Source organism: Aspergillus piperis (genome assembly GCF_003184755.1).
Source record: "Aspergillus piperis CBS 112811 unplaced genomic scaffold BO85scaffold_1, whole genome shotgun sequence".
In the NCBI taxonomy this organism is placed as follows: Eukaryota; Fungi; Ascomycota; class Eurotiomycetes; order Eurotiales; family Aspergillaceae; genus Aspergillus; species Aspergillus piperis.
The window spans coordinates 758,583-782,563 of record NW_020291591.1 but is presented as its reverse complement, the minus strand read 5'-3'; the positions used below and the strand labels follow the sequence as shown (position 1 = coordinate 782,563).

The 23,981-nt window shown below is 50.4% G+C and overlaps 5 protein-coding genes across 5 annotated transcripts; 2 read left to right on the top strand and 3 right to left on the bottom strand.

The window, feature by feature from the left end:
• The first annotated feature begins 2,454 nt into the window (after positions 1 to 2,454).
• On the top strand, positions 2,455 to 4,288 carry BO85DRAFT_7561 (casein kinase 1 family protein). The gene is made up of 4 exons (XM_025665640.1): positions 2,455 to 2,556; positions 2,617 to 2,689; positions 2,754 to 3,777; positions 3,909 to 4,288. The coding sequence occupies exons 1-4, from the start codon at positions 2,545 to 2,547 to the stop codon at positions 4,003 to 4,005; spliced, it is 1,206 nt and encodes a 401-aa protein (XP_025520686.1). The 5' UTR covers positions 2,455 to 2,544; the 3' UTR covers positions 4,006 to 4,288.
• A 1,823-nt stretch (positions 4,289 to 6,111) lies between these two features.
• On the bottom strand, positions 6,112 to 10,861 carry BO85DRAFT_454854 (putative cell polarity protein (Tea1); the record flags this gene model as incomplete). The annotated part of the gene is made up of 8 exons (XM_025661347.1): positions 6,112 to 6,623; positions 6,654 to 6,695; positions 6,729 to 6,762; positions 6,805 to 7,004; positions 7,035 to 9,661; positions 9,729 to 10,011; positions 10,087 to 10,486; positions 10,592 to 10,861. 8 exons carry the CDS (start codon positions 10,859 to 10,861, stop codon positions 6,112 to 6,114), a joined length of 4,368 nt encoding a protein of 1,455 aa, XP_025520685.1.
• Positions 10,862 to 15,110: 4,249 nt separating this feature from the next.
• BO85DRAFT_444102 (ubiquitin-binding TORC1 subunit KOG1) lies at positions 15,111 to 20,458 on the top strand. The gene is made up of 7 exons (XM_025658938.1): positions 15,111 to 15,330; positions 15,448 to 15,965; positions 16,024 to 18,753; positions 18,829 to 19,079; positions 19,127 to 19,460; positions 19,511 to 19,848; positions 19,903 to 20,458. Exons 2-7 carry the CDS (start codon positions 15,531 to 15,533, stop codon positions 20,090 to 20,092), a joined length of 4,278 nt encoding a protein of 1,425 aa, XP_025520684.1. The 5' UTR covers positions 15,111 to 15,330; positions 15,448 to 15,530; the 3' UTR covers positions 20,093 to 20,458.
• A 512-nt stretch (positions 20,459 to 20,970) lies between these two features.
• BO85DRAFT_515373 (EI24 domain-containing protein) lies at positions 20,971 to 22,253 on the bottom strand. The gene is made up of 3 exons (XM_025664782.1): positions 22,067 to 22,253; positions 21,379 to 21,956; positions 20,971 to 21,278 (listed from the first exon to the last, which is right to left on the bottom strand). Exons 1-3 carry the CDS (start codon positions 22,163 to 22,165, stop codon positions 21,161 to 21,163), a joined length of 795 nt encoding a protein of 264 aa, XP_025520683.1. The 5' UTR covers positions 22,166 to 22,253; the 3' UTR covers positions 20,971 to 21,160.
• Positions 22,254 to 22,439: 186 nt separating this feature from the next.
• On the bottom strand, positions 22,440 to 23,647 carry BO85DRAFT_386359 (uncharacterized protein; the record flags this gene model as incomplete). Its single annotated transcript, XM_025656627.1, has 1 exon — positions 22,440 to 23,647. One exon carries the CDS (start codon positions 23,645 to 23,647, stop codon positions 22,496 to 22,498), a length of 1,152 nt encoding a protein of 383 aa, XP_025520682.1. The 3' UTR covers positions 22,440 to 22,495.
• Positions 23,648 to 23,981: the final 334 nt, after the last annotated feature.

The window sequence follows — 23,981 nt, the reverse complement described above, 5'->3', positions numbered from 1 at the left end:
TCGTCATCCTGGAAGAGGAATCAGGTGATGCCAATGATGTTTTCTTGATCGCCAATGCTATACTATACAGGTGTTCCATCTTGAATCGACGTGGTACTACTTACTTGAGCTGCACGTTGATCTGGCCCAGTAGGTGTTGTTGTGGGAACACACACACCCCAGAAGTGGAGAGGGGGGAAGTTTACTAGTAACGTAGTAGAGAAGAAAGAGGGAAAAGGGACGTGTTAGGTATTCTCCGATCCATCATGTCTCAGGCACTGATCGATGGTCCGATAAGGCGCGTGTGTTTGGGCCCCAAAAAAAGACTTCCCCCCAATTAACTAACACCAAACTAATTGAGGGCCCCCCCGTAAGCCCACCGTATTTAATTTACCTTCACGAGGGTTGCAAATGCGGTATCCGGGGTCACCTGTTCACCGCCCGGGATCAATCGGCCATACTAGGAAAGGGAGACGTTCCATTCCGAGGGTGAAAGTACTACGTACTCCAAGGTAGAAAGAATCAGGGTAATTTATGAGATGAGATGAGGTGAGAGAGATTTTTTCCTTGCCTTAACGACGATCGGGTTTTAAGGGGGCGAATGGTGTGGTACAGGGAAGAATAATGGGGTCTACACGGATGGTATTCATTTGCCTGGGGAATAAGCCTCTAGTCAATGGGGGAAGGGGGGGAAAGGTGTAGTACTAAGCATCATCTCATCATCGATTTGAGGTGAGGTGCTTTGGGGTCACCGCAGGTAAGAGGGAAAAAAGTAGCGTGAGGGAAATAATCATCCGCCACAAACCGCGTAAAAAACGATGATAGTATGGACATTTGCTTTTGGGTTTAGGTTATTTTCATTTCGTGAGTACCCATATTCTTGCCACTATCGCCAGACTTTTTTTTCGCCGCCTAACATGCTTTTTGGGTACTTCTAGAATGTCTTTGGATCAAAGCGGATCGTTTGCCTCATCTCTTTTCGTTTTGTTGCATTGGAAGCGAGGCATCTGGATGTATGAAATGGTTACATACGACGTACCAATCCTGTCTGCCTTAGGCAACCAGCCGTGATAGGTACAACCCGGATGCATCATGACCTTGTCCAATCCTGCTGGGGTGTCAAGTTCGTTGACTATTTAACCTTGTTCAGTAAATTACTAAGAAAGGCATCAGAGACCTACGCACAATAGGGTAGCCTCAAGAGATACCCGAGCTATAGATAAAATGCAAAATGTTTTGTGTGGTGAGAATTGAGTACGTAGGGAGTACTATTGAAGTTGCCCAGGCGTAAACTGCTGGATTGCTTCACCGACTCCTACTTCAGCCACCCCAAGGATGAATTGCAATTTCCACCCTGCTTGGGAGAGCCTTGTCTTCATTCCTGGTATCTGCAATTCTTCCCGAAATGACCGGCATTATCCTTGCCTTGTAGGACCCCAGTTATAGCCTCCTACTTGGCCAGCCGCCGGGTATCAGCTTATGAAAGAAGGACAGCCTTGCTTTGAAACAGATCGGATGTTTGGTAGTTGGTTTGTAGCTTAGTTTTAAGGTAGGAAGAGTAGACTTAGTTGGCGTTAGGTAGCCTTGGATACGGTACGGAAGAGGAAATAAAAAATACCACCTTTACGATACGCTGGGGGGGAAGGAAGGAAAAGTTGGGAAACAAGATGACCAGAAAGCCAGACCCAAACAGGCCAAAACCAAGCGGCCAACCAACCACCGGCGGCTGCTAAACTTATCACAGTCAGTCTTGTTACTTTACTTACTTTCCTTACCCGCCCCCTCTCTCTCTCTGTCTTCTCTGAAGGCTGACCGGCTTGGCTGCTCTCTTTACTCTCGCATTTTCCCTCTCCTCTTTCTCTCCTCTCCTCCTCCTCTCCCTCCCTCTCCCCCCCCTCTCTCAACCCACCTTCTCCATTATCAAGGCTCTGTCCTTGAGACTGATATATTCTCCTTTTCCTTCTCTTGTCTCTCCTATCTCTTGTAGGTACGTTGTGCTGCTTTTCTCCCTCGTCTCATCGGTGACAGCCGCTAAAAGGTCTGTCAGCTTGATCCCCTTTCTTTTTCTCTCCGCCTTTTTCGCCTTTCCGGTCGGGTCGTCACGGTCGGTTCACCCCAACAGTCGACATCACCGCTATCTCATCTCTTCCTTCCCGTTTCTAGACCAGGTTCGTCCGCTTCTAGGCTGCAACTCTCTTTTCTTTATTCCCAGTGTCACTATTCACTTGTTTTGTGCCTCTCCTCTTGCTTGGCTTGGGTGTCTTGCTTTGCTCTCCGTCCAAGCCGCCTGCCCTCAGCAGACTCGCTCTGCCAAGTGACTACGCGCCGGGATTCTCCCTGCACCTTGTCCTCTGGTGATTTTGCCATCTCTCTGGCAGCATACATTGCCCACTGCCTTCACGCCCCTCCTACCCCCCTCTTCTTTCACAAATACTCTTTATTCAACGCACTTGCTTGAGGGAATGATCTCATATTCTCCATCGATCTATAACTAACTCGGATACCAACCTTTAGTCTGCTCAACACCTTACTCACACAACACGACGGCGTGTCTAATTCATCAAAATGACGACAATGGTTCGTGACATATGGATGTTTTCTTCTTTCGATGAACAGCTGTGACTAACACTTCTGTAGGATCTACGTGTCGGTAACAAATACCGTATTGGCCGGAAGATTGGAAGTGGTAGTTTCGGTGATATCTACCTGGGTGCGTGATAATCTTCAGGAGGTGAGATGAGTTATCTGGAGCAGCTGGCTGATTGTCCATTTAGGCACCAACATCATCTCTGGCGAGGAGATCGCCATCAAGCTGGAAAGTGTCAAGGCCAAGCACCCCCAGCTCGAATATGAAGCCCGTGTCTACAAGTCTCTTGCCGGTGGTGTCGGTATTCCTTTCGTTCGCTGGTTCGGCACTGAATGTGACTACAATGCTATGGTCATCGATCTTCTTGGTCCTAGTTTGGAGGACCTCTTCAACTTCTGCAACCGCAAATTCTCCCTGAAGACCGTTCTCTTGCTGGCCGACCAGCTCATTTCTCGCATTGAGTACATTCACGCCAAGTCCTTCATCCACCGTGATATCAAGCCCGACAACTTCTTGATGGGTATTGGTAAGCGTGGAAACCAGGTCAATGTGATCGATTTCGGTCTGGCCAAGAAGTACCGCGACCCCAAGACTCACTTCCACATCCCGTACCGTGAGAACAAGAACCTCACTGGAACTGCTCGTTACGCCAGTATCAACACTCACTTGGGTGTTGAGCAGTCCCGCCGTGATGATATGGAGTCGCTCGGATACGTTATGCTCTACTTCTGCCGTGGTACCCTTCCCTGGCAAGGCCTGAAGGCTGCTACTAAGAAGCAGAAGTACGACCGTATCATGGAGAAGAAGATGACAACCCCTACTGAGGTTCTTTGCCGTGGCTTCCCCAACGAGTTCTCCATCTACTTGAACTACACTCGTTCCCTGCGCTTCGATGACAAGCCAGACTACTCCTACCTTCGCAAGATCTTCCGCGATCTGTTCGTCCGCGAATCTTTCCAGTATGACTATGTTTTTGACTGGACCGTCTACAAGTACCAGAAGAATGCTGCTATGATCGTGGATGCCAACAAGAAGGACAAGGAGGCTGAAGAGCAGCAGCGCCGTCAGGGTGTTGCTGCTGCGGCGCCCATGGGCACCCCCGGTGCTGCCAAGCCCGGTGCCATCTCCAGCCAGCGCCGTAAGGTCATCGAACGTGGAACTCTTGACAACACGCCCGAAACCAACCGGGCCGTGGGAGGGAGTGACAGGATGTGAGTATCTGAAACCTAGGTTCCGTTGTAGGGAACCCCTTTCCTCTGCGTTTGGTGCTTTGTTATGACCCTGTGCGTAGAGGTCGGCTTGAAATCTAGAATCTGACTAATCTCATAGTCTTCGGCGTTAGGCTGCGTTCTGCTTCCAAGGTTGCTGCTTCAGGTGCTTATGGCCCTGCCGGTAGCCGCGCGAAGCGGGACGATGGGCACGGTTCTCAGTGGTACTGATTTGTACAGCATGGCAGTGTAGCTTGACGTTTCTTTTTTCGGTTGCCGTTCAGCTTGCTGCGTGTTGACGCCACGCTATCTGAGGAGCCCAGGATTACCACTATACCGGCTATCTTCTGCAGCCTGCAGTGAACCTTTCGGACTTATTTCGCCTTGGGCCCCCGACTTTCCATTTTCTTTACTATTTCTCTCTCTGCATTCTCTGTTAGCCCGCCATCCCGTTCAAGATCGTCTTCCGGTTACCGCCGTTTCGATCCGTCGCGTTTATTCAGATCGTCTGCTCGTCTATCGGCTAAGCTGAACCTTTCGGAACTACACCGCTCGATGAATACATCACTTGCAAAAACCTGGTTACGTTCATCATACACGAAAGGTCCTTGATAGCAGACTCGAAACGCATTAATTGTGGCTATTCTACGTCTTAGCCTCCCGGTAGCGGTCGTTTCCACATGAAAATAATACGTTCACATTGAAGTTTCGCGTGGAGTTGCGCTGCCATCGATCGGGAGGCTAAGGACTGAAGGAGATGCAAAGTTGAAATGATTACGCTTCAAGCACAAAAAGAGATGTCTCTACCGCTGCAACTGTCGCGAGAGTCCCTCATCATGCTTAGCGACCATTTCCTTACAATGCCCCTGCTTTGATATTTCTTTTCTTTTCTGCTTGCATGTTTCTTATTTCAGACTGTCATATTTTTCCTACTCTTGACGCACAAACGGGGACGATGAGAATGAAGGAACGACTGGTGGAGAGGTGTTGGCGAGGTGCTTCTTTTTCCCACATGTCCAGGTGCTTTTGCGCTTGTCCTTGCCGAAAACAAGGGCAGCCTGTAGTGCTTTGGGCGGGGAGAAAGCGCGTCTCAGAATGGGTATGTGGCGACGGAAACTGGCTAGGGTCGCTTCCGGGGTGGTATTGCGTCGATTCCTGTCACTTTCACATGTTTTTCCTTGTGTATCGTCTCAATTGTTAGCATCGGTCATCTACATACTGAGAGGGGGTAGTCGGTGGGATCAGCCGGGCAGAATGTGCTTTATGCAGCACGCAACTGAGACGGTTCCCACTGACTCGCTACCCAATCGGGAACTATACATCTCGCAATCTGGTACAATGATGTAGAACAACAGTCTCGACGTAGTTGACTCTGCTGTTAGTCGCCACAACTGTCCGATAAAGCCCGCATAATGTCTACCCCTCCATTCCCTGCATTCCAAAGCAGGATGCCTTGAGCAATAAGCAGACCAAGAGCAGCTTGCCACCTATCCATACCCAATTGAGTAATGCAAGGCCGGTACAGCCACCACCTCAACACATCATATGACGTCTTGTATTCTATGTACGCATTACTCACGTTATGTGACTTGACAAAATAGCAAGAAAATAAAGATTCACATCATAAACCAAATTAGGCATATACACTACACTCTTTTAGGTAGTCCACATCTCAATTACTTCTGACGATGTCCAGCAAGGATCTGTCTCCCCTTTCTGCTTGACTCACTGGACTCCAGTTGTCTCAGAGTGACTAATTACTATGTTCTATTTTAACTAGTTATTGGCTGCTGCAATTTACTCAGTGGTAAGAGTAATTAAAGACTGGGCATGTACGACAGCCATATGTTCAATGAGGATCTAAGGGTATCTATCTATCTATCTCTATCTAACTATCAATCTACTAGATCTATCTTGAGTGGTGGATGCAATACAGTATGGGCTTACGAGTTCCAGGTCGTTTCGGTGGGAGAAAATCAGAAGTAGATTCAGACAGAGGCTTCGTTAAGTTAAAAAGTAAACAAAGTAATGGAGGAGTAGTAGTAGTACAGTCCAAAGTATGGAAGGTTGAGAAAGAAAAGAAAAGAAAAGAAAATAGGTGAAAGAAAATGAAATGAATAAAAAAGGTGGATGGGGTATAAAAGGGAAACAAGAACGAAGGGGGAAATGGGGTGGTGAGAGTTGAATAAATAACAAAGGTTGAGGCTTATTGAAAGGCAAGGAAAAATGCTTGTAGCCACTAGCCATCAATCAATCAGCTGACTCGTGACATATACCACACACATACACACAGACACATTTGATCTCTCATCATAATCGGAGACAGTCATGTCGTGTTTAGGACATGCTTGCTGTTACATGATTCGTACCGGAGTGGCGAGGCTCGATCTTCTCTGTGGAGCTGGTCTCCTCGTCATCCAGACGGCGCCTCCATTCGGCTAGACTGTCGCTCAGCCCCGTCTCCCTGGTTGGGGTTCGATCAAAGTCGGACTGCGTACTCAACCGATAGTTACGGTTGTTGCTCTCCCACTGAGTGCGCAAGGCTTCCAGTTCGTTTGCAAGCGAGTCCAGCGCCACCGAGTTTCGGTTGTCAGGGAAAGCGTCGTCTTGAGACACGGCACTATCAGCCCGGGACCGACGGCCCGCACCGATAGTGTTGCTTGAGGCGTTACTGTGGGTGCGAGAGATGCCGTTAATTCCTTGGACAGGCTGTGACTGCCGACGGTAATGCCCGACTGACGCCTCAACCTGGTCAAGCAGCATGGTAACCTTCTGCTCGGCATCGGACGCACGATTCTCCAACAAGGCGTTCTCCTGCTTGAGCTGCTCCAGCTCAGAGCGGCTTTTCTCTGCCGCAGCAGCAAGTTCCTGCTTGATACTTGCGAGTTCGGATTGCGATTTGGTCTTGTCAGCCTCAGCGGCTGCAGCCTCTGCTCTCAGCCTGGCAACCTGACTCTCAAGGTTGGCGATGGAGGCTGCTGTATCTTCCTGGAGATCGGAGATTGACTGCTCGAGTCTCGAGCGTTCGACCTCCCAGTCAGCAGGAGCTTGCGAAGACTTGCCAGACGATTCAGCAAGAGCTGTCTGTGCCGCGTCGAGCTCCGACTGAAGCTTGCCGTTCTGAGACTTGTACCGAGCAAGCTCATCCTTCATGCGCTTCAGCATCTTTTCAGTGCCCTTGACGTAGTGAACAGCCGACTGGTAGTCATTTTCTAATTGCTCAAGCTTCTCTCTGTATGCGCGGTCGGCTTCCTGCTCACGAGTCTCGAAAGAGGACTTCAATTCTTCGTGGGCTTTCAAGCTGGTGGAAAGCTGTTGTTCCAGTTCGCGAAGCCGACCTTGCTCGGGAGTTCCGAAACGAGACCCAGGCGACTCAAGGGGCGAGCGTCGGCTATCGGCATAATTGACCCCACGCTCTCCCAGAAGGTCCTTCAAGGCAGCATGCTGGACAGCCAGAGCACCGGCCTCGCGCTGGTGGTTCTCCAGCTGTGACTTCAATTCTCTGTTCTCAGCAGAGTGACCCTGACTTTCCTTCATCGCTGTTTGCAGCTGCCTGCGAAGCTGCAACCCCTCCCTACTAGCCTGTTCCTGATACGCCTCCAGTCCAGCAATCCTCTCCTCTGCACGACGGAGTTTGTCTGCTGCTTCATCTGCAGCAGCTTGACTTGTCTTTGCCAATTGGTTGGCCCTCTCTATCTGAGCTTCCAAAGCAGAAACCCGCTGATCGGACAAGGAGCGCAAGGATGCTTCAGAATCGAAGGATGACGCACGCTCAAGACCCAACAAGAACGCATTCTTATGGGTCTCGGCTTCCCTCGAATGACTCTGCATGAGCTCCTCGGCATCCCGCAAGCGACGTGTGGCGTTCTCTAACTCTGCTGTCCTTTCTTCGTGCTCCGAACGCAACTGCAACAGCTTCCTTTCTAAGCCTTCACGCCGCTCACGTTCCTCATCTAGTTGTCTCTCCAGAAGTTGGGACTTCTCAGATGACGCGGTAACAGCCTCCCGCAGGCCGCCGAGGTTAGTGCCATAGTCCCTAAGACGGGTGGAAGAGTCCTCGAGTTTCTGCAGAAGTTCCTCTTTGTCCAAGGACAATTGCTTCACTGCTGAATCGGCCTCCGATCGCAACAGACTTTCTTCCCTGAGCGACGCCTCCAGCTGATGAAGCTCCGCCCTAAGACTTTCAGCCTCTAGTTTACTGTTGTGCATTTCTAGTTCGGCCAGTCGTCTCCGAGTGGCTTCACATGTCTCCTCCGCAAGCTCACGGCCTCTCTTTTCTTGATCAAGTTCAGTGGTGATCACTTCCAGCTTGGATTTGAGCTCATTCTGCGACGCGAGAGCCAAAGCTAGCCTTCGGGTTAGATCTGTGCCGCGTTCCACAGACGTATCTTCGGAGTCCTGCGCATTTCCATCCGGTTGCGGGGTGCCCCTTTGACTTCCACCATGAGCAGCCAACTTGGCACGAGAATAAGCGGCTTCATTGACAGCAACATCCCTTTGGTGCTCCACCTCTGCGACACGTTTAGATGCGATGGCCGCCTGGCGATCGACTGTGGCCTGCATTTTGGCCAGCTCTGCTCTCATGGCAAGGAATGCTTCGATCAACGGGCGATCCTCATCCGCAAATGCATCTGCGGCACGCTCATCCACACCAACGCTGTTGGCCGGGTTGGGTGTATACCCGGCCTTCTTAGCCAACGCAAGTTCGGAAGCATACCATGCATTACGGCTTTTCACCGCTTCCAGCTCTTTGATTAGCGCTTCTTGGTGGGGCGTCAGTCTGGGCGACCGTGGTTCATCTCCAGATCTTGAATTTCTGTAACTCCTCGACTCTGTTGAACCATCGATACTAGCATGTTTACCAAGGATGGATTCGTCGGCACTGTCCATAGAACTGCGTTGCCGGTGCTGGCGCAAAGACCGTTGTCTAGTTGGCGCACTTATAAGGGGTGCAGCCTCACCAGCTTCCATAGCCTTGGCAGACATTCTTGATGGCTGCTGGGTTGGCGTACGGCGACCGCCCGATGCGGCACTCGAGTCTTGCGCCGGTCGGGCTTCTTTTGGCGAGTCCCTGGCAGCTGGTGATTCTCTATCCCTGTCGGGCCCCATGGCTCGAGCGGTATCCACAGGCGGGCCTCCATAAGCACGATCCGTCTTCGTGGGCGTCTTGCTTCGGGGATTCATGGCATTCTGAGGAGTGTTGCCTCTTTGACCAGGTGTAGGGGCCTGTCCCGGGGGAGGAGGCCCCGCGGGGGCTTGCGCTATCGACGCTCTGGGCAGTCGGGATCCTGGCCCTGGACTAGGACCAAGGTCCGCTGGCCTACCAGTAGGGCTGGTCATAACGCTCTCCCGTGACTGGGGGGGTGGTCCACGTCGCTGAGCGTCAGGTTGGTTCTGAGATTCCCGCGATGTCCGACCCGTCGGTTGCATTGCACGGTCTCCACTCATCTTCCGCATCGCTTGAATAGGAGCTCTTTCACCAGATTGGTTCTCAGCTGGGTAGCGAATCTTGGCGGTATCTAGGATATATGCCATGCTGAGTTCGACAGGATCCCTCGGCGCAGAGCTCGGCTCACCCGCCAGAACGATGATTTGCTTTCCAAAGGCGGTCATGCTATGACCAGACCTTGGAGAAGGCGCAGGCCCCATGTTTTGGAAAGAATACCATCGTCGCGTGGAGATGCGGAATGCGGCCAAATCCCCGAGGTCAATACCTTCGTCGGTTCGTCCTCCAAAAATGTACATAACGTCGTTGACAAGAGCCGCAGCGTGCCCTTCACGAGGTGTTGGGATGAAGCCGACGCAATCCAACTGAGTCCAGGTGTTTGCACGAGGGTCATAAGACCAGACATCATTGAACCATTGCAAGCCATTCGTTCCTCCAAACCTGGAGCAGGGTCAGAAATCGAGCGCATGAATCAGAGGGCAAAGAGGGTGTAGACGAAGACACTTACAGATACAGTTTGTCGTTGAAGCTCACTATTGTATGGTTGGTTCTGGCGGGCGGAATTTGACCGGGCGGAGGGCCACCTTCGTGGCTATTCCGAATAAGGAATTCCCACTTGTTCCCCGGATTCTGAAGCTGGTTCAAGTCGAAACAGACCAAGTCGTTGAAGAAATAGCCTTCAACCTGTCCACCAAAAACATAAAGTCTAGAGCCAAGGATGTTGAGAGTGTGGCCGTAACGCCCAGCAGGTCGAGGACCTGGGGGTATCGATCTGGACCATTGACGAGAAGCTGCAACCCAGACATGTTAGAATATGAACACCCCAAAAAGTCTCGAGTGAATGAGACTATTGCATGCATACGTACATGTGTTCAAGAGATAGAGCGTGTCATCCAAGGTGTCGGTTTCATCCACCTTAGTATCGCCTCCAAATACGATGAAAGCGTTGCCAACCAGCAAGCTGGCATGGCCGACTCGCGGGCCTGGCCCTTCGGAGACAGTAGCGATCGGGAAACAGGACAAGTTACCGCCGCTGTTTTCCATCATCCACAAATCTCCCTTAACAGTTGATCCATCTATTAGGCCACCCATCATGTAGATGTCGCCCTCCTTCGATGCCACCGCATTGATTGCTGCTCCATAACGAGGGAATGGATTTGTCTGGGCGGAAGTGAAGTTCACGCGTCGTTGCGACCATGGATACAATGATGCACCTGGGCTACCGTTCGGGGAATTACTTGGCGCCGCCTGTTGTGGTCGTTGGCTCTGCGTATGATCAGCCAAGGCTCGGAAAATGAGTAGCACTCATCACAAGCAGAACAGGACACACAATGTTGAGTGTCACTGAGTGAGAAGATCTGGGAAACCAACCTGCGATTCGGATTCGGCTCTCTGGCGCATCCGCGGGTGATCGGGGCTGTTCGTGCCGTTCAACGAGTTCAAAGAATTATTGTAGCTACTGCTGGGCGTCGGGGTCTGGGAATGTGATCCATCCCGTTCTTTGGCGCCGCCGGGCTGCGCAGCCGCTGATGGGTTGGGGCTTGGGTTTGCCGGCGGCCCTTCTGAAGATTGGACGTTTCTTGACGCGGGGGGTAGGCCAGAACCCTGCTGGTGTTTCTTTGATTTAAAGAGGAATGCCATCGTTAAGATTGAGTCGTAAACGGTCGTCTCAAGTACAAAGCAGCGGAGCAACGGCGGAAGTGTAAGAGGGAACTGGGGGAGTCCACCAGCTGCACCAGGTCACCTGTACCAACAGAGTTCCAATTGCAATGCGATGGGTATATTATAGATCAAAACAAGAGATCCCACTAAAGACCGGCAAGAGGATAGCTCAAGAGCGCCGGCTTGTTGAACGTTATGAAGGAGCGAACGGCGGGGAGAATTGAATTCGGAGTCGAAAGCAGAGAAACAACAGTAGGGACCGGCGTTCGTTCCTGACGATGCTAGAAAGAGCAGCTAAAGGCACCCCATTCAAATCGACCCTTCTCTTGAAGCCGCTCAACGTATCGATTCGGAGACTGAGAGTGTTTGTTCTGTCCTTTTTTTAATTCCGAAAAAGCCTCATTGAAATCCGATGGCGACACTGACAGAGCATGGAGAGGGGTGGAATATAGAAAATCACAAGAAAACAGACAGGGGTGGATAACAGCAAACGGAACGGAACGACTGCGACTAAGGACAAGCAAAGAAGGCCGACGGAAAAGTGGACAACAGAGCACCCAAAGACGAGAAGAACATCAACAAGGAAAGAAAGTAAAAGGATGAAGGTGCGCGAGCAAGAAGTTGGGGCTCTGGACCTGGAGAATTGGAGGAAGAGAGGAGAGGGAGACGAGAGAAGTGAAAGACTCCGGCGTTTCACACTTTCTGGCCAGCCAGCATTAGATAATTATCCTCTGGACTTTTGGCAGCAATTAGTTTTAGTTTAGGGGGGGGAAGGGCAGAAGAAGAGCGAAAAGACGGATGGGGATGCGGACCTGCCAGGGCGACACCGCCTCATCGCCGTTCTCCAAGGCAGCTTCTTACTTGCTTACTTTTCCGTCTTGCGGGAAAGTTAATCTCATTTCTCTCCCTGTCAACACACCCCAAAGAAAGAAAGAAAAAAAAAAAGTAAATAAAGGTCAATCCATCCTCCCACGAGGCGTTTCCATTCCCCAGACAGTGGTGTTGGTACATCCACCCTCCCATACCTCAACTCTTTCTTAGTTACATTCCCACCTCTTCCCACCCTCCCCGAACCACCTTACAACCTCCCCCATCCATTTCAAGCCTCATTCTACTACTGAAAGGCACAGACAGCTAGATACAATTAACTTGTGATTCTCATTCCCCTTGTCTTACGGGTAGTTTTCCATCAAATCCCGATGAGTCTTCTGTCAGGATCAATTAATCTGGCTTACAACCAGAGTTTGGTCGATCGGCCTTCAGAATAAGCAATGCAATTCGCAACTGCCGACATGTGTCTGTCGTTGGTCCACTCGGCTTGTCGCTCCACATCGCACCCAGTTATCTGCTTATTCCTCGATGCATGAACGATAGAGGAGATGTGAAATGCAGGGGCGTCTACACAGATTCGGTCATCTTGAGGAAGGGAACCAGGTATCCTCCATTGCGAGCCAGTAACGCAATAATACAATGTGAGTGGATGTGGGTTGAGCCACTGGTCATGCAGGAACCACCGCGAGAGGTTGGTTGGTTCCCTTGTGGCTCCCGAGCCACATCATCGACACCCCGAACATTCCACCTGGCAAACAAAACTCATCGGCTGGGCAATGTACGGAGTACCGCCGAAGAAGTTTCTTAAATTATGATTAGTCCGACGATGATATCACATTGGCCACGATCTAAACATCCCTTGCTGATTCAGGGCTATCTTCGATGCAGGAACAAGACATACTTATTTCAAAGTACATTACGGACAGTAGCAACACCCACCTGTCTTGCGGGCGGCGCATTTTTGGAGAAGAATACCGCTCTACGCTATGGCCTGACCAGCCATCACAAAGCTTGCTAGTATCCAATGGCTCCATATACTCCATATACCTTTGGTCTCTGGGCCCAGACATCCGGCATCAGCCGGACATAGATGCTCCATTTCGCATCAGACAGAGGGCGGCTCCGTGTCCCAGACAAGCAGACATAAGGTCAGGTTTAAGACTGGAAGATGCGCGAGGGACGTGAACTTTATTTAGTATACAGATAGCAACGATTCCGTAGTCCCATCCCTTTGTTATGAGCAGCTCCCGACTAGAGCTGAAATCGTTGCAAAGCAAACAAACCGGGGTCATCATAGTCGGCATGGCACTGGCTACGTCACAGTGTGGCTATAGTAGCCAGCAGTTCGCAAAACGAGGTATCTTTGTCTACAAAGCAGCGACGCTTCGGATAGGTGAGCTTCCGTTGGAAAAAAAGAAGCAAGCATCATGGTAAAAGTCGAATGTGTCGGTTTGATTGGCGACAAAGCATTATTCAGGGATTATGAATCCGGTCGGTTCAAACTCCTCCACCTTCTATTTCTGGGAGGGCAGTTGATCAACGGTAGACTACCTAGCGAAGCTGACTGGCTGGGGAAATACGGTGTAAAGTCCGGATGGGTTAGCGCTGGGGGAGGGCCAGGCTTACAGACCTAACAGTTAGCTCCGCCCGTAGCGAGGCTCCTCTCATACAAAATAGCTCGGGACGCTGCCAGAAAACGAAAACCACGAGATTGAGCAGGGCGGAACCAGGGGTTGAACCGTCCCAATTTCTAAGGGGGGTTAGGGAAAAGAGAACCACTAGGGTCAAGCAGAGATCACATTGGTCCCGGCAAAAGGGGCTTGGTCCGCATTATCTGGCCCATCATTCCCACGACAGGCGAACTAATTTCTGGATTCCAGACAACGGTCGGTTCGATCGATATCTACATACCCTGTGTGGTTTAGTGGCTTATCCCAGTAACCACTGGGACCATGGGAACCGCCAGAGATATGATTCTCAGGCCACTGGGCATGGGGCGCTGAATGGCTGGCCCCCCCTTTCAAACCTGCTATTTAGTAAGTCTCTAGTAAGGGACACAGAAAGTACTGACTACTAGTTACTAGCTAACTGGTCGTAGCTACAGTACTTCTTACTACCTGTCAGTACTACGTAGCAGGATGCCACTACCCTTCCTGTCGTAATTTGCAATGCTCCCATCTCTCAATTGGTTTCTTTCAGGGCGGCAGTGGCGCATCGTGATCTGAGCGCTGACGGTTTTTGTTTAGTGCTTTTTCAAGATGTCCCGTGATGGTGTGCTGCCTTTCTTTCCCCCTTCATCTTTTGCAAGCCACTCAGAAGCCATCACCCGTATCGGGGTTCCCTAACTTCACCACCAATGAGGTTGGCTCATACCCATGGGTGAACATGGCCCAGCCTGCAGGGCTTGCAGTAGCCCCGTTCTTACCACTTTAATTAGAGCGCATTTGGGGGTGCAAAGAAGGTCGGCTGAAATGAAGCTGCGTCCTTCCGACCATACCTAGTCGTTATTCAGAACTTCTCGGTCGGAAGGGTGCATCCAGTCTACCCTCTTACATAGTATTGGCATACCGACAGACATGGGCAGGCTGTTTCACACAGAAGAGCGACTGAAACGAAACATGATCTGACGGCCCTCCGATCGCCGTTAAGCCTACCCGTCTTGGTCCCTTGTCTCTGTTCTCTCCCCCACGCCTCCTTACCACCACTGTAGCAGGGTCGCGAAAATATATTGCTACTGTGTACGAAGTATATACTAGTAGCTAGTAGTGGGGGAAGACAAAAAGCGCAATTACTAACTAGTAGAGCATAACACTTTTTTTTCGCCATTTTTAGAATTCATTTCTGATGTCCGTGTATGTCTTGATGTATCCAGTTGCATCCTCAAGATTGTATTGGGGAAGAAGCATATGAATCACAACGTTTTGATAGAGTGTGAACCGTGTCAATGTCTCTCCTGAACTCCTAATATAATTATAGCTTGGGTGGGTAGTGGATGGAGTAGTTAAAATGATACTGATCTAGTCCCATTTAGGTACGTTATGAACACCGGAGTTCTTATCCATGCATAGAGCTGGGTACGCTTAGTCAAACTGCTAGACATGTGACTTGTGAACTTTGTAGTGTAAGCTTCCAGGTACCATGAACAATGAAGAATGAATGTGAAAGTACATGTTTTTGAAGGAAAAAGAATAACACAAATATTTTCAATACCTCCTCCCACCGTCAAAAGTAAACCAACCACCGCCTCGGTAGAAATATCGTCATCCATGGGAGCTGCCTAATCCAGTTAAGCGCAGGCGTTGTTGGATATGCTCCGGGGACAACGATGTTCCGTCCAGGCCATGCCAAGAGGATCCCGGCCAGAGCTCATGGTTCTCGCCGAACCAACATCATCAACCAAGTCCCCCCGCGTCTTTGGAAGGGAGTGTCAGCAGTTTCAACGTCCTGGGGAGACCGAATCGCTTGGTGTTTGAGTGTTTTTGGATTCCCTGAACGTGGCAGAGCTTCCTCGCCACAGGGCGTCCTCCCAACTGCTGGCTGCTGATTGCTGACCCTCCGGATTGGGTATGAGAATCGCCTGGTCCCAGTGCATGCACTGTGACATGAGTATTGATAAGGTGAGAACATATTCACCCGCGCATCTGCCCTAAAGTCGACGCCTGGGCAACACCAACTCCCCGCATGTGAGATACTCCATCGTCTTGGTCTATATGCTAACTTCTCCGCATGTTCAGGTCCCGGCCAGCTTCGTCCTCGTTACTTCACGCTACATGATGACCTTCGATGTATAACAGGCCCTCATTGACCAGAATTCAGAATGGAGCCCACAATTCAACAGGCATCGCATCCCGAACCTCGGAAGAGTCATCACAAGTCTGTTCGGGTTGCCTTTGGTCCGGATCTAGAAACACACATTCCCCCGCGTGACAGATCCCCCGCTCCTGTTCCAGGACACCACCGATCATTTACTACCGTGGAGCACAAACAGACTCCCGTTATCACCCCCGAACGACCGACTAGCTCGTCTGCAGGCGAGAACCCGCTGATCATCGAGAACAATGGCCGACTGACTTCGGATCGATCGTCGGATTCTGCAAGACCGATTGCGACCCTGAAGAGGGCCCGCAGCGACTATGGGCCCCGAGTAGGGCTTGATAAAGCCATTGCTGGGGATGAGGAAGAGGACATTGCCATGAGACATGGATGGCAGGAGGAATATACCTCGAGCGAGTACCTGAAAGTCCTGCACTCGGTAAGCAGATGCAACGGATAGCTAAGGCTTACAATCCGGTCGGATCTGACTGCTTTAGAATTTCTATATGTATTTCACAGAGAAGCGCCACGAGACGAACGGTATCCCTAGGGATCCGGTCGGAAGCTGGCCCAGCCAAGACTGGCGCATGAAGGACCGCCTGAAGACCGTCTCCGCGGCGCTAGCCATCTGCCTGAATATTGGCGTCGACCCGCCCGATGTGGTCAAGACGAACCCGACAGCTAAGTTGGAATGCTGGGTCGATCCCACGTCTACTACCGGCGGTGGTCACAACAAGATCATGGAGCAGATCGGAAAGAAACTGCAGGAGCAATATGAGACACTTAGCTTAAGAACTAGGTACAAGCAATATCTTGACCCCTCTGTCGATGAGACGAAGAAGTTTTGCATTTCTCTACGCCGTAACGCCAAGGACGAGCGGGTGCTGTTCCATTACAACGGCCATGGTGTACCTCTCCCTACTCAGTCGGGTGAGATTTGGGTCTTCAACAAGAATTACACTCAGTACATTCCGGTATCCCTCTACGACTTGCAGTCCTGGCTCGCAGGACCTAGCCTGTTTGTCTTCGACGTATCGCATGCAGGGAATATTGTGTCGAACTTTCACACCTTTGTCGAGAAACATGAGAAGGAGAACGCAGAGGCGAAGAAGCGGGATCCAAATGCCATCGTTCAAAACTACGGGGACTGTATCATCCTCGCAGCATGTCAGAAGACAGAGTCGCTCCCCACTAACCCCGATCTCCCAGCGGATATCTTCACTTGTTGCTTGACTACGCCTATTGAGATTGCCCTGCGTTTCTTCATCCTCCAAAATCCCCTGCAGACGAATATCTCAATTGACGAGTTCAGAGTGCCAGGCCGCTTACAGGACCGGAGAAGCCCACTTGGAGAGCTGAACTGGATCTTTACTGCGATCACGGACACTATCGCCTGGAACACATTGCCACGGGCGCTGTTCAAGAAGCTCTTCCGTCAAGATCTCATGGTCGCTGCTTTGTTTAGAAATTTCCTGCTCGCCGAGCGTATCATGCGAACATACAAGTGCCATCCTATTTCATCTCCTGAGCTTCCAGAGACCCATCATCACCCGCTGTGGAAGAGCTGGGATTTGGCAGTTGAAATGGTCTTGTCACAATTACCAGCTCTCATTGACCACGAGGAGGGCCGCAGGCAATATGAGTATCAGCATTCAACATTCTTTGCCGAGCAGCTTACCGCTTTTGAGGTTTACTTGTCGTCAGGTCCAACGGAAAAGAATCCCCCGGATCAACTTCCGATTGTGCTACAGGTCCTTCTCAGTCAAGCGCATCGACTCAGGGCGCTGATATTGCTTAGCAAATTCCTGGATCTAGGACCTTGGGCTGTCCATCTGGCTCTGAGCATCGGGATATTCCCATATGTCGTAAAGCTCCTGCAGTCCGCCGCCCAAGAACTGAAGCCTGTGATGGTCTTCATCTGGGCAAGGATCATGGCCGTCGATCATACAGTCCAGAACGATTTGTTGAAGGACAACGGAATCCATTACTTCATTTCCATCCTCAACCCTTCCTCGCCAATTCCCGTGGGCAATGCTAGCGAACATCGAGCGATGTGTGCGTTCATTGTCTCGATCTTTTGCAAGAATTACCCTCAAGGCCAGAATGTGTGCCTTTCTGCTGAGCTCTTTGACTCCTGCCTTAAGCACCTCATGGATGTTGAAAACCCACTGTTGCGGCAATGGTCGTGTCTCTGTATTAGCATGTTGTGGTCTGACTTCCCTGAAGCCAAGTGGATGGGCATTCGTTGCGCTGCTCCTGCAAGGCTGTGCGAGCTTAATTTCGATCCGGTCCCCGAGGTCCGCGCTGCAATGCTCCATGCCGTAACGACTTTCTTGGGTATCCCTGATTTGACCGACCAGGTTGCCCAAATAGAAGAGTCTCTGGCTATGACGGTGCTACCTATGGCAGCAGACGGCAGTGTCCTGGTGAGGAAAGAACTCCTGGTCTTCTTCTCAACGTTCGTGAGGCGCTACCAGAACAAGTTCTTGGTTGCTGCCTACGAGGAATTTCAGGACGAGAAGCAGAACCTCCTGCTGAAACTGGAGCAAGATGGCACTCGGAGTCTTTCCTTAGAGGATGTGCCGAATATCTCAGCGAATGGCTCCACGGATCCCAACCATAGGTCGCAGATTTTGTCTCGGAATACGACTTTTGGTACTATTTGGAAACAACTACTAATTCTTTCTGTTGATCCCCATCCTGACATTGCCCAAGATGCGGCCATGGTGGTCGACTACATCCACATCTGTCTTCTTCAGTCCCCCATGGCGACGCTAACCAACAAGATTCGCAATGAGATTTTGGATCTCTCGAGTCGTGTATCCCAGAAGTATCAGGTCCGAGAAAGGCCAGAGTCAAAGAAGACGGCGCCACCGCCGACTCCTCCTTCCGCTGCACCGCCGAAACAAGAAGGTTACCTTTCACTGAGCCTAAAACGAACGGCGAGTGTCGCTGCATCGCTCAAGAATTTGGCGTTCGGCAGTTCATCCGCAGGCGAGGCGCAGTCGCAGCAAACGTCAACGGCCCCGAAAAGCCGAGTTCCCATGACACCCAGAGGACGAGCCCCTCCCGAATGGACGCGGCCCCCAGAGGTCAACGACCAAGTCGCTCCCGCGACTGCGTATCACCAGGCCCCGACCCCTACTTCACGAGGCTTTGAACCCAGAGATCCCACTGCTGTCCCGACGATCCCCTTGATGAGCAGGTTCCTAGATTGGTCCACAGAGGTAATCCCAGAACTCCTTGATGCAATAAGCGCGGAAAACCAGATTGAGTATGAGCAACTTCTTACCCTTATTCAGTACTTCCGGGAACCCCAGATGAAACCCAATGAGCCCGACGAGCCCGGTAGTGCGGATTACAACGAACGCCTTTGGAGACGGAGTCGCAACGAAAAGATCATTTCGGAGACTCAACCCCTGAAGGGAGTAGCCGGCAGTAGCCGATGGGATAACTCATTGTCTCTCTTATCTAACAGCAGTCAGCCCTTGAAGATGTGCTTTCACCAGTTTGAGGATCATCTTGCAGTTGCGGACGACAGGGATACGATTGCGTATGTGCTTAGGATCAGCCGTGCTTTTCTCTGCTAACACCAAATAGGATATGGGACTGGCAGAGCCACAAACGTCTCAACCGCTTTTCTAATGGCAACCCAGCAGGCTCGAAAATCAACGAAGTGCGGTATATTAACGAAGATGATCAGGCACTCTTGATGACAGGCTCCTCCGATGGCGTACTGAAAGTGTTTAGGAACTATGAGTCCGCCAAAAAGGTTGAGATCGTTACGTCTTTCAGGGCCCTACCGGAACTGATTCCAAGTAACCGGAATGCCGGCCTAGTTCTCGACTGGCAGCAGGGTCAGGGCAAAGCGTTGGTCGCAGGAGACGTCAAGGTTATTCGGGTGTGGAACGCAGCCACCGAAGTGTGCACTAACGTATGTTTCCACATATTGAGGATGGGAACACTCTTCTGACTATTGCATAGGATATTCCCGCAAGGTCCGGCTCGTGTATCACTTCTTTGACGTCGGATCAGGTTGCAGGAAATATCTTCGTGGCAGGATTTGGCGATGGCGCTGTTCGAGTGTTTGATCAGCGTCTCAAGCCGACAACCTCCATGGTTAAGGTCTGGCGCGAGCACAAGCAGTGGATTACCAACGTCCATATGCAACGCGGTGGATTGAGAGAACTGGTGTCTGGTAGCCGAAATGGCGAGATTCGACTATGGGATCTTCGAATGGACACGCCTTTTTCAACGTTTTCGGCGACTAAGGATACGCTTCGCACATTGAGCGTGCATGAACACGCCCCTGTGTTCATGGTGTACGTGGCTCTTGCCAAATATGGCTAAGCAGATTTGCTGACTTGTATGAACAGGGGTACCAACCGACACGAAGTCAAGACGTTCAACGTCAATGGTACATATCTATCCACCTTCGAGCCGTACTCGAGCTTCCTTCACCACAACCGATCTTCCCCGATTGCCAGCACGGCCTTCCACCCTCACCGCACCCTGCTGGCGTGTGCTGCCCTCAACGACAACCACATCAACCTCGTGAACTGCTAGTTCATTTTCTATCCTTCTTCATGGCCATTCCATCCCACCCTTATACCACTCGTAGCAAATTTCGGCGCCTGGAATTTTGTCCTTCCGGGCCATGTTCGATTCGAACTGTTTTATTCCTTCTGATCTTCAACCTAACACCTTTTAATGGCAATCATGAAGCATCACTTTCTGGCGTAGGTCGGCTAGCTTTCTGCGTTGGCGCTAGGAAATTCTTTTTCGTTTCCGTTATTATCATATGGTATTGTTTTTTATTTTTCTTTTTCTTGTCTTCACACTTTGACCGTGTCGCTTGTATATGGATGGACATAGCTGTGCAGGCAGACCAAGCTTTTAATTCATCAGTTATACCCAGTGTTGGGAGAAGAATTGTTGGTAAGATTGTAGATATTATTGATCTCATTTGACTGAACGTAGACGAATGGACAACTTGAAGTAGTATACTAGGTATGAACTCTTCAATTGACAAGCTGTAGCGAATATACCGTGTAGTCCTTACCTCGCTTGAAGATATATAGTGGCCCCAAGGTATTCATAATGGAGGTATTATGTGAATAATAGTGATAGCTTAGGGAAGTTATCTACATTCGTAAAAAGGTCACTAATAGTAGTCATAACTGAATAATAACAATCCATAACTATTTTACAGCTCTAACCCACTCAACCCACTCCACCCCCAACATTTGGAGGAATATAACATTTAAGTTCCTGGGTTTCCACATAACGAATATATACTATCAAATACTTGCTTTAATTATAGTTGGCAGTACCATTTTTGAAACATGGTCACACCGCTAGTTAGTAGTATTGTTCCGGAAGAGCTTGATACTATACTACATCACAGCAACCGAATATACTATAATATATAGTACCATAACAACCGGCACCTGACCAATATGGACGGAGTCACACTAGATATAATAAGTACACTTATTGAACTCCCCTTATACCACACATAGTACCATACAATAGTTACAACAACATAAAAATATCATACTAAACTTTTCCCCTTCCAGTCATCCCCCAAAAAAACACCCACATCCTATATCCTTTTTTTACAACAACATGAACCTACTGCAACTCCCTCTCCCAATCCGCCGCCCACAACGCCGCCCCAACCGTATTCGTAAACGCAAACGCAATCGACACAAACGGGACCATTTCCAGCGCGAACGCCGCCATACCGAACCTACCCCAGTAGTCAGTTAGCCATCACCCACACCACACTCCAAACATATCACAAAATCAAAGAAAAAGAAGGAAAAGGAAAAGGGAATAAAAACACATACCCAGTATACTTCCCCCTCCACCTCCCCACCCACCTACTCCTCTCCGCCTTCTTCCACCCCTTCAACCCAAACCACCGCTCATGCACCCCCTCCCCGACCTTCTTCCCCTGCACATAAACATAGATGATCGTTCCCACCACAGGCACAAAGTTCAGCGGTAGCAACACCACACTCCTCACCAACATGTTCCACATATTCGTTTGTCTTTCCTCGACTTCTTCTTTGCCCCCGAAGCGTGACATTACCTCATCACCACCGCCTCTCTTTCCCGACTGTTCAAGGAGTTTCTCCTGCCCCATTTCCACGAGCGTGGCGTCAAACGTCGCAGTGATAGCGTCCGCGAGGAGGAATGACCGCGCAAGGAAGGTGGTTATGGTGGAGGATTCGCTGAGGACGAGTAGCGCCGCGGAGAATGGGGCGAGGAGGGGACCACTGGTGATGGACATGATGGCTGCTTGTGGGACGTAGGTGAAGAAGAACATGGCTGTGGTGACGCCTACGCCGAGAGTGAGGGTTTTGGAGGACCGTGAGAGGAGAGGTTGGCGGAGGGTGGGGCGGTTGAGGGTGTAGATTATTCCCTATTCATTCATTCACTATCTTTAGTTTTATTCTTCTCTGAATTGGGGTGGTTTGTGTAGTAGGTAGGTATAGAAAATGGGGGTATGATGGGTGGCTGCGTGTGGCGCACCTTAATTGGGTAGAAATATGTCCCGGAGAGGACGACATCTTTGGCGATGGCCCGAATGTGGGTTGCTTCGTCGATGAGAGCTCCTGTTACTTTGTTCATGGTTGGTGTGAGGGTTTAGTGTGGTTGGTGATAGTAAGGGTGTTTGTTCATGGGGGAGGTGTTGCGGAGGGAAACTTTTGGATGGCGGTGACGTCGTCGGGAGCTAGCTAGCTACTTACTGTATCCATTAAGTGGGGATTACCCCATTGGGACATATTTAGTTCCGAGCGATAACTATACCGATGTAAACATATTTAGGATATTTTAGCTGACTAGCTAGTCTCGCTCATCCACTTTATAATACATATTATAGGCTATTTAATCTCCTCAAATGGGACATTCTCGCACTGATGGTACATGAATTAAGCCATCTTGACATACAGAACAGGCTCAGTAGTCAAAGTAGCTATGGTTGCCGTCCTGGCTGGCTGAACAGTAATAAGGATCCACGCTTCCCCAGTCAGCAAAGTTGCCAGCCTGCTTCTTGCGATCTTTGGCGACGTAGGAATAGAGATTGAGGATGACATCACCCAGTAGCTGTGTCGTCTGTTTCTCCTTCTCACTAGCACAGTTCTCTGCGATTCCCTTGACTTGCTGGCGGAGTTTTTTGTGTCCTCGATTATCCTTGTGAAACCACGCTTCTGCTTCTCTAACGGGTCTGGTGAGTCCAGGAGGAGTTCTCAAGATGCTGTTCTGAGCGGTGGAGTCATTGTCAAGGTGAGACACATTGGCTGTACTGGTAGACTTGGTCTCGGATGCCTGACTCTCCTGTGGCGCATGTGTCTTGACTGGATTGGTCTCCATAGCGTTTTCCCGGACCAGAAACTGCTCATTGTCGAGTTTGGGGCTTTCAGGCTTCTGCGTAACGTTCTTGAGCAGCGCGGTGACCTCTTCTTTGAACCTGCGCTGTTTCTCCTCCCTTTCTAGTTCAAGGGTACGCGCGCGCTCCAAATGAGTAGTCGAATACTGAGCCCCAGGACCCGATATCTCCAGACCAGATGTAATCCGGGTTTCAGGACGCTTCAGGCGGGATTGGACTCGTAGGGACTCGTATGGGGACTGACTATAGGTTCGATCAAAGTTGGCTCCATAGAGGTCCAAGGAGGTATGCTCGGAGACAGATTCACGAAGAGGAGTACCCAGCGAGTAGGAGGACTCATAGGATCTGGTATAAGTCAAAGGATTGCGTTGAAAGTGACCATCGTCGCTGCTCTCCCATCCGTGCGATTCAAGACGCGAAGATGTAAAGGACTCTGCAGGTATGTTCAAATGACGGTCTGTCTGATTTGCACGGTGCATGGCCGAGAGATGAGACAAGGCTTTTTGTTGGCTCATGGGACGTGGTTCTTTCGGTTCGCTGCTCGATGACATTTCTGATAGAAGCTTTCGGGTTTTGGCGCCTCTTTTCGAGCCTGTCTTGGTGCAGAGCTGAAACAAAGGTACTGGCTGAGAGGAGGCCAGATCCTGGTAGTTGTCGAATTCGTGGTCTTCGTCTCGGTACACGGTGGACGGTCTGGTGAAGAGTAGACGACGAGACGCCATGGTGAAGTTTCGCTGGTGAACGACGGTGCTAGACAGCTGAATAGAACGAGACGATGAAAGAAACGAGGAAGCTAGTAAGAAAACGATGAGACGTCGGGGTCATGCCATGAGATGCAGACGACGTGACGCACTTGCACATTGTGAGTTGCGAAGCGTACCTGCCCACTTCGGGAAGTGCTATAATTCACTTGTTTGAACTGTCCAGTTTGCTGGGTTTGCTGTGTTACGCCGCTGCCTCTGCCTTTGCCAAACCACCATGACTTCTTTCAAGACAACAACACATTCCATGCTGAAGGCCCCGCAGGCACTGAGTGTAGTTGATGTCCATGGCTGC

Excerpts from the sequence above, each read along its gene's own strand:
- BO85DRAFT_444102 (XM_025658938.1), top strand. The coding sequence starts at position 15,531 with ATGGAGCCCACAATTCAACAGGCATCGCATCCCGAACCTCGGAAGAGT. Across the intron at positions 18,754-18,828 it reads TCCTAGATTGGTCCACAGAG|TACTTCCGGGAACCCCAGAT; the intron begins GTAATCCCAGAA and ends ACCCTTATTCAG. Across the intron at positions 19,849-19,902 it reads CACGCCCCTGTGTTCATGGT|GGGTACCAACCGACACGAAG; the intron begins GTACGTGGCTCT and ends TTGTATGAACAG.
- BO85DRAFT_515373 (XM_025664782.1), bottom strand. The coding sequence starts at position 22,165 with ATGAACAAAGTAACAGGAGCTCTCATCGACGAAGCAACCCACATTCGG. Across the intron at positions 21,957-22,066 it reads CATATTTCTACCCAATTAAG|GGAATAATCTACACCCTCAA; the intron begins GTGCGCCACACG and ends ATGAATGAATAG. Across the intron at positions 21,279-21,378 it reads TGGAGGGGGAAGTATACTGG|GTTCGGTATGGCGGCGTTCG; the intron begins GTATGTGTTTTT and ends CTACTGGGGTAG.
- BO85DRAFT_7561 (XM_025665640.1), top strand. Across the intron at positions 2,690-2,753 it reads TTTCGGTGATATCTACCTGG|GCACCAACATCATCTCTGGC; the intron begins GTGCGTGATAAT and ends TTGTCCATTTAG. Across the intron at positions 3,778-3,908 it reads GTGGGAGGGAGTGACAGGAT|GCTGCGTTCTGCTTCCAAGG; the intron begins GTGAGTATCTGA and ends CTTCGGCGTTAG.